Source organism: Gymnodraco acuticeps, unplaced genomic scaffold, assembly GCF_902827175.1.
Source record: "Gymnodraco acuticeps unplaced genomic scaffold, fGymAcu1.1, whole genome shotgun sequence".
Lineage (NCBI taxonomy): Eukaryota > Metazoa > Chordata > Actinopteri > Perciformes > Bathydraconidae > Gymnodraco > Gymnodraco acuticeps.
Window position 1 is genome coordinate 309842 of NW_022990595.1, and position 8908 is coordinate 318749.

Sequence of the window (8908 nt, forward strand, 5' to 3'; positions counted from 1 at the left end):
TTGAGGGAATCCTTTTTTTATATATATTAATGTTAGTATAATGAGTAATGTGCTAATTTTATAAACACACTTGTCTTGTTGCATCTGTTTAAAACGGATTAAATATTTTTGTTATTGTCTTGTTTTTCTCCATTTGTTGCGTATTATTGGACATTGGTATTAATGGACATGTATGTTGTGTTTATGGATGCATCTAATCTAATTTAACTCTTAACATTTACTAAACATCAGAATAAATAGCAAATGTAAACAGATTCACTGAGCAGCTAACATTTATGTCAATAATAATATTTCAATCATCAAGTAGTATCGTAACATTATCATGATTTAATAAGTTCCATTTGCAATATTATTATATAATATATTATTATAATATAATATTATAATATTATATAATATATTATAATAATATTAAAAAAGTGTTGCTCAACTCATGGATGTAATCAAGGAATTAGGTAATTGAATATGTTTAATATGTAATGTTATATTACAGTATATGCTTATTTGTAAGAAAATAAGAAACATAAAAAGATCACATGGTAAAAATAGCATGATACAATACATATGTGTTCATCTCATGTCAAGGGTTTTTGATCATAAGTAATAATAATAATACATTTGATTTATATAGCACACTTTAAAGACAAACGTTATCTCAAGGTCCTTCACAAAGCTATAAGGAAAAATAAGTAAAAAGATATCTAAAGGCGCTTTTCTGGAAACTCAAAGATGCTTTGACAGAGAATTAAAAAAGACAACAACAACACACAAAAAAATACAAAAAATACAAAAAGACATAAACAAAACTAGGGGGGGCAGGGGTCAGTGGTTGAATGCAGTGTTGAACAGGTGGGTTGTGAGTGATGTTTTGAATGCTGTGAGGGAGGAAGAATCTCTGATGGATTGGGGTAGTGAGTTCCAGAGGGGGTGCAGCAATGGAGAAGGCTCTGCCGCCCCAGGACTTGAGGTTGGTCCGGGTGGGGAGGGACAGGAGGTTGGCAGTAGCAGAGCGGAGGGAGCGAGTGGGAGTGTGTCTGTGGAGGAGGTCAGTCAGGTAGGATGGGGCCAGATTATGGAGGGCTTTGTACGTCGTGAGGAGGATTTTGTACTGAATTCTCTGGGGGATGGGGAGCCAATGGAGCTTGATGAGGACGGGGGGTGATGTGTTCACGGATTCGGGTGTGGGTGAGTAGGCGGGCGGCGGAGTTCTGGATGTATTGTAGTTTGTTGAGGATTTTAGGTGAACCATAGAGGAGGCCGTTGCAATAGTCCAGACGGGAGGTGATGAAGGCGTGGATGAGGGTTTCGGCAGCAGTGGGGGAAAGGGATGGACGTAGACGGGCGATATTTTTGAGGTGGAAGAAGGCTGTCTTTGTTATCTGTTTGATGTATTTGTTGTAGGAGAGGGTTTGGTCAAATATGATGCCAAGGTTCCGGATGTGAGGGGAGTTTGGAACTGGGAAGCCGTCTATGTTGAGGGTGAAGTTATGGATAGATGTGGTGAGCTTTTTTGGTCCAATGATTATTATCTCAGATTTATCGCAGTTGAGTTTCAGGAAGTTGAGTTGGAGCCAGGATTTTATTTCAGTGATGCAGTTTGTCAGGATGGAGTCGGTAGCAGTGGAGATGGACTTGGTGGAGATGAGAAGCTGGATGTCGTCGGCAAAGCAGTGGAATTGAAGTCCATGACGGCGGATTAATAATAATAATAGATTTAATTTGTTGGCGCTTTTACAGGTGCTCAAAGACGCTTTACAGATATAGTGAAGATAAAATAAAATAAAGGAGAAGCAGGTAGAGGATGAAGAGGAGGGGGCCGAGAACTGAACCTTGGGGGACACCTTGGGGGAGAGGAGAAAATAAAAGGTTAAGAGCATAAAAGGTCTCGAGGCATTTCCTAAAAACTGAGAGTGATGCCGAGGTCCGTATGTTCTCTGGAAGCTGATTCCACAGACGTGGACCCAGGGAGGAGAAAGCACGGTTTCCCATGGTGACCAGTTTTGTCTGCGGAACAGCCAGGAGATTGGAGCTGTCTGACCTGAGTGTGCGTGAGGTATGGGAATGTTTTCTGGTCAGCAGTTCCTGTAGGTAGGTGGGGCCAGTGTGGTTGATGGCGTTGAAGACCATTATGAGGACTTTGTAGTTAATCCGGTGTGGGAGCCAGTGGAGTGAATGAAGGATGGGGGTGATGTGCTCTGATTTGCGTGTTTTTGTGAGTATCCGGGCGGCACAGTTTTGTACATATTGTAGCCTCTGAGTGGTTTTTGCTGGAATGCCTGCAAGCAGAGAATTGCAGTAATCAATGCCGGTGGTGATGAAGGCATGGACCAGTTTGTCTGCATCCGGTTTGGTGAGGGAGTGTCGCATTTTGGAGATGTTTCTCAGGTGGTAGTATGAGGCTTGGCAGACCGTCTTTATGTGTGCTTGGAATGAAAGGGATGAGTCCAGTTTCACACCAAGGCTCGTTACAAGTGGGGAGAGGGGAATGGAGTGGCCATTGATGCTGATATGAGGGATATCAGTTTTTTGTGTTTGATGTGGTGTTCCAATCAGAATGGCCTATGATTTGCTGCTATTCATTTGGAGGGAATTGTTGCTCATCCAGTGGTGTATGTGCTCCAGGCATCTTGAGACATTTGAAAGTGCCAGATGTTTATCCGGGGCAGTTTGGAAATAAATCTGTGTGTCATCAGCATATGTGTGGAAGCTGATGTTATGGCTCCTCAGTATTTGTCCCAGGGGCAACATGTAAATTAAAAAGAGCAGTGGCCCAAGGACTGACCCTTGGGGTACACCAGAGGTGACACAGGTGTCGGAGGTGCTTTTTCCAAGACGGACATATTCCTGTCTTCCTGTGAGGTACGAGTGGAAAAAGTCCAGAGCCTTGCCAGCAATTCCCACCTCCTGGAGTCGCCGACACATGATGCGATGGTCAACAGTGTCAAATGCTGCACTTAAGTCCAGCAAGATGAGTAGGCTTGGGGAACCAGAGTCAGCCGCCATCAACAGGTAATTTAGAACCCTGACCAGAGCTGTTTCAGTGCTGTGAGCTGGTCTGAAACCAGACTGGAAGGTTTCATAGAGCTCATGAGTATGGAGATGTTCGTGAAGCTGAAGAGCAACAACTTTTTCCAGAACTTTTGCTAGAAAAGGCAGGTTTGAGATGGGGCGGTAGTTTGTGAGTACCTCAGGATCCAGATTGTGCTTCTTCAGGACAGGTCTGATGGCTGCCAGCTTGAGGGAGGGGGGGACCTCACCACTCAACAAGGATTTGATTAATTATGATGGTGGCAGTTGGAATAATGGATGGAGAGCAGGTTTTCAGTAGGGAGGTAGGGATAGGCTCAAGGGCGCAGCTAGATGAGGTCATAGCTGAGATTATATTTGAAAGCTCAGCTTGCGTGACCTCCGTGAAGCAGTTTAGGGTTGGTGCATTTGATGGAGCAAGTACAGGATGTTGTGGAGAGGCAGGTTGGTTTGAGGAGGCTTTGGCGATGTTAAGCCTGATATTTTCAATTTTTGTTTTAAAAACTTCCATAAAGCGATTGCAGTCATCAGTTTATAAGTGTGGATTTTCACATAATGATACAGTATTTCCTGAAGTCTCAGATGAAGCATGAGATCTAGTGTCAGTTGAAGTGTGTTACGCCCAGGTCTAGGGGAACCTAGGCGCAGCACAAAATTGCACTCTCCCCACTCCCAAGAAATGGACATTGAGACAGAAAAATACCTTTGGTAATTTTAATTACCTGTTTGTTTTTAAAGGAGGCGAGACAACCCACATAAACAAATAACCCTGGGCATGCATAAATATTTTCCTAACAAAATAAGTCAAATAAAATACAGGCTTCTTACCTAACCTAACGAAAAAACAGGAGAAGAACAAAAGAAAAGGGTGTCGCACTCCTGGGCAAAGCAAAGCGTGTCTTTCAAGACAGATTAAATTAGCTTATCTTTACAAAGATACCAAAATAGACAAAAGGACCGTTACTCGTTAGATTTAACCACACAGAACAATAGATCAGGTGTTCTACAACAGACACGGAGTTAGGAGTAGGAGAGGTCGATGAGACAGAGGGCAGAGGAACTGGTGGCTGCAGCTTAAATGCTCCTGTCTCTTCAGGTGGACCAATCAGCCTGTCGAAGGCAGCCAATCAGCTAACGGGCACCACCTGCATAATGACCCAGGGTCATAACAAGTGACACTATCTACAGAGCAATAAATCAGTGCTGATACGGCCCAGGCACAGCAGATCACTGCAGTATTTGAAAGTGATTTAAAACCCTGCAGTCTTCCTCCTGAGATTCTGTTCACATACATATCTGTTGTTCATCTTTTATACTTGAGGTTGGCTTCAACTGGAATGAGAAAAAAAGCAAAACATTAGAGCATAATCTGCACATGAATGATTAATGCTGTGGTTGACTAGAAAACCACCTGCAACAGGAACCAAAACTACTGAGTAACTCTTATATTATTGTATTAAGCACATTAGTAGCATGGATTTGTGCATGGCAACGTCACTACACTGTACAACTGCACTGTAATTATTTTATTATATTATCAGTATTTTACCATACTGACACTTTACCTTGTTACTTTAACTTGTCAGGACCTCAGTTTTTCTAAGTTTTCCTTTAATTGCTAAAGTTTCTATTAAACCATTTGTATATTTTATGTATTCCTGTATTCTTTTCTCATTTACTGTACTTATTTCTGTCATTTTGGAGCTGTAAAACCTGAAATGTTCCTCTAATATCTTAGCTTAGTATTTTCTGGCCTTGCTTACTGGTGCAGTGGAGACATGGGTCTGGACAGGACCAGTTTGAGGGCATCCAGCCACTCCTTCTGCTCCCTGTCCTGCTCGCACATGAAGACAAACTGTCGCTTGGGCGTCTCCACCATGACACCCCACTTCCACTTGTTTCCCTGAGCATGTTTTGGGACACACTCCTTCACAGAGTAACCTTTATTCTCTGTGCCGATGAACACCACCCCTAACTCCTCTGCATCCTACATTCAGTGAGGAAAACAAGACACACATAAAGGTTGTTTCAAGTGCTTGACAAACATCATTAAAGAAAGTATTGGGTTATAAAGAGAGTTCCTCACCAGCTGGCCTTTGAAGTAGAAGAGCTTCCTGTTTTGAGAGTCCAAAACAAACCACCTCTTTTTGAATGGCTCCTTTTGCTGTAAAAAAACAAACATGTAATGCTTCACTAGAAAATGTACTGGGTAAATTGGCACATTTTCTGCCCAAGCTTCAATTCCATAGATCCTTATATCCATTCTTACAAAAGAGATCATTACATTTTCTGTGTGATTTGCGTGAGTATGTAAGAGGAACAAAAAACCCTCTCATTGTGTTTCTACTGTCACTAACAACACCAACTCTGCTAGGGAAGACTGTGCCTTGAGTGCTTTTCTCATTGCATGCGTAAGTCAAAGCTGCTTTCAAGTGCTGACAATATAAATGTACAAATAAATCATATTTATATTTAATGTTTGGTTCTTTACCAACTTACCAATGGCCCTGTCTTTTCCATGTAGCCCTCTTTGAGGTAGTTTCTTGTTATCTTTGGTATCAGCTGACAGAGAGACAACATTGTGTGTTAAGCTTTAAAACATAAAGCAAAAAGAGGCAAAAAGGTCTCTTTATTGCCGTTGATTTCCACTGCATTTAGTGTGTTTTTTCATGCATGTTAATGTGCATCATCTTGTCAGTCATTATGGTTTTGAGAAGGTTTGATGCTTACTTCTGCATCCCTTCCAGTGGGGTACGCTGTCCTCAGGTATGCATAGCGAGCAGCACGAATAGCATTGTACCATGTCACTATTTCCTGGAGTAAAGGCACAGACACTAAGCTTTTAAAAATCAGTACAAACATTTCTGGTAACTGTTATTTATGCTTTCGATGATTAAGCAATCCCACCTGAGGACTCTCGTGATAGACATAGAGGTTCCTGGTGTGATCGTCGTCTTGGTAGGTGATCTGCAGCCCATTGGGATGACCAATCTTCTCTGGTTGGAAAGTGGCGTTTATGTCCTTGATGGAGATTAAAGCTTTAGGGCCTTTGGACTCCTGGATCACAAATAGATGAGCAGAGTTAGTAGTAAGGATAGAAAACCTTGATCAATAAAAATGCAACTCATTTTATAGAAATTGCGATATTAGTGATGGCAATGTTGTAGCCAGGCCAGTCCTACATTTTGGTCTGGACTGTAATAACGCAGCTGTACTTTGTTTTAGTGCAAATTAGCAAACCTTAGCATGCTGAACACCAAACTGAGATGGTGAACGAAGTAAACATTTAACCTGCTAAAAATCTGCATGCTAACCATGCCATTCAGAGAATGTTAACATTTAGGGATAGTTCAGATTTTTTTAAGTAGGGCGTTATGAGGAACTAACTAAGGTTGTTTGTTTGTATTGTTAAGTGACTTATTGTTTTAAAGGTTTAGTATGAATGCACCAAAGTGCTGACTGCAATCTACTGTAGATATTACACTGACTATAGATAACTCAAGCCCTCTTACAAAAGAGCCAATATATTCCTTTAGATTGGACAAGATAATATCAATACTCATGCTTTTAGATTACACATGTAAAATATATTAAAATAGTGGTTTTATGTATGGCATACAGTGCAGATTAAATGTGTAAAATCTGCAGGAAACACACATTTTCCTTGTTGTAGTAGGTCAGAGTAAATTCTCTCTCTGACAGTACGAACTTCCTCTTCAGAAACTGTGTGTTCTCTTTCCCTTTCTTCCAAAGCATCCCTTCATAGAAACCTGGTTATAAAACAAAAAGTGTACTGGGTCAAAGATGAGGCAATACACCCGAGTCTTAAAATTATTAACGTTTTGTTCAGGTAAACATATAGAAAAAACTCTGTCCAGCTCTCACTTCCTGGCTGTTTTGTAATGCAAAGCACAGGTTTTTCTTGCACGGTTCTAATCTGCATGAGGAACCATATTGTTCATTGTAGTGTAACGACAACAGGCTGATAAGGGTTTTTGTTCTGCAGTAGGCGTGTGTTTGAAACTGTGAAAACGTCACCTGTGGTGTAAGATAGTGGTGGATACTTGGTTTCTCCTGTGAATTCCATCCTTTCATATTTAGCCCGAATCCACTGCTCTTTTAAGACGCTGAGGTTCAAGAGACAGACATACAAATATTTTTAGACAGGCAAAACACACTTCTACAAACAGTGGCTATTATAAGCTGCAGTATCACTACAAGGAAATTAATTGTTAAGCTTTGAATTAGCAGCAGAATTGCATCTTCTACAGTGAGTTGCACTATTGTTGTGGCATTGCATTGTCAGCACTTGGCACACATAATAACATATTACATTTCTAAGACAGTTTTTGTCAAAAGTTACTTACACACAGTCACTTTCCTTGGGCCGATAGTAGTATGGTGGAACAGCTTTCTCGTACAAAGCTCGGTTTTTGGCATTGCCATTGGACTTCATGAACTTAATAAAAAAGACACACCTGAAGGTTACAGTTCACCTGAAGAATATCTTATTGGATCAATCATTTGAAAAGAAAGGCAGGGGGACAGTACCTCTACCATCTTATCATCCCAGTAGTCCAGCTTTATGGATTTGACCCGGCTGGACAGGCTGCGGTGGATGCCAGAGCAGTTCAGACACACAAACACACCCAGTGTGTAGGAAGCCCACTCTGGATCTGAGGTGTGCAGAAGAAGTGGGACTAACATTAAACACTCAAGGCCAGATTGTCCTGGCTTTTATGCTGTTTTTTTTTACTGGAATAGCCTATGTCTTTTAAATCTCTTCTTAATCTTATTGTTTTCTTAAATGATGTCATCTATTTATCATGTTTTACATCTTGTACATGTGTTAAGCTCTAATGTAACTTCTTCTTTTTTAAGATTCTGATGTTATGAAGATATTACTACTATCAAGTTGAATGAAAAAAAGAAAGTGGTTTATGCAAGACACTTTATTTTCTATGCTACACGTGGACTTACTTCATGCATCAGTGTGCATTTTCCCATACAACATTAGAGTAAATCAAACTACAGTGGCTTTTGCCCACTTTCCCTGGTTGGTAAATCAGCCTTGTTTGCATTGACAGAATTACATTCACAGTCACCTGACAATAACACAACTGCTTTGAAATATCAGATTTAAGCTTACTTTTTTTCTTCTTATCTAAAGAGTGTTGGCTCTGTGTATCTTACATTTAAATATTTGAAATAAGCTTATAATATAGATACAAAATCGTGTAATGCGTGTTAATATACATGTTGCTTACCAGGAGCCCCGCAGTCCGCGCACCGGCTGTTGTCCGGCAGCTTTATAAGTTCCAGTAAAATATTTTTGTTCCGCTCGTGGTTTGCCATTTTGGTATAAGGTCACGACTAAATTTCGACAAAGAATCGCGTTTTCTAAACTAAACATGTTGCTCACATGGTTTTACGCGCGGCAAAATGCATCTGAAAACTGGAACATGTGACAAATAAGAAACGTTTTGAATGTTAAAACACGAAGCCGGTGCGGACCTGTTTACCTTTCTGTCACTGGGGGTTGTCCTTTAATAGATTATCTCTCTGTGCAAAGTAGTTTCACAAAAAAAACCCGCCAAGTCTTTGCGAAAACCGGTCAAACCACTGCAGTGAATTTACAGGCTTTGCGCATTTAGCGTAATGAACCATTTGTGCCTGCCTCCAAAATACTCACTGAATGATCCCAGGAGTCACTGCAGGACAATAGACCTTTAACCGTAGACTGTGTGAAGTTTATAACTATTGTCACCATGAACGTTACCCACTTGATTGTTTTGTTGTTTTATCTGATATTTACATGTAAATAAGAAAATGTCTTATTTTGTCAAACATCTTATATGATGAAGCTATAGGTTAAACATTT

At 40.6% G+C, this 8908-nt stretch overlaps 1 protein-coding gene across 2 annotated transcripts; it reads right to left on the reverse strand.

Annotated features, from left to right (window-relative positions):
• Positions 1–3727: 3727 nt before the first annotated feature.
• Positions 3728–8598, reverse strand: adap2 (ArfGAP with dual PH domains 2). 2 transcript variants are annotated; one of them, XM_034228867.1, is made up of 11 exons: positions 8295–8597; positions 7579–7703; positions 7395–7486; positions 7066–7154; positions 6685–6797; positions 5935–6084; positions 5758–5841; positions 5527–5589; positions 5114–5191; positions 4791–5014; positions 3728–4359 (listed from the first exon to the last, which is right to left on the reverse strand). In XM_034228867.1, exons 1-11 carry the CDS (start codon positions 8380–8382, stop codon positions 4356–4358), a joined length of 1110 nt encoding a protein of 369 aa, XP_034084758.1. In that variant the 5' UTR covers positions 8383–8597; the 3' UTR covers positions 3728–4355. The 2 variants fall into 2 exon arrangements, with proteins under 2 accessions (XP_034084758.1, XP_034084759.1); XM_034228868.1 differs by lacking the exon at positions 5527–5589 and having other exon boundaries at positions 8295–8598.
• Positions 8599–8908: the final 310 nt, after the last annotated feature.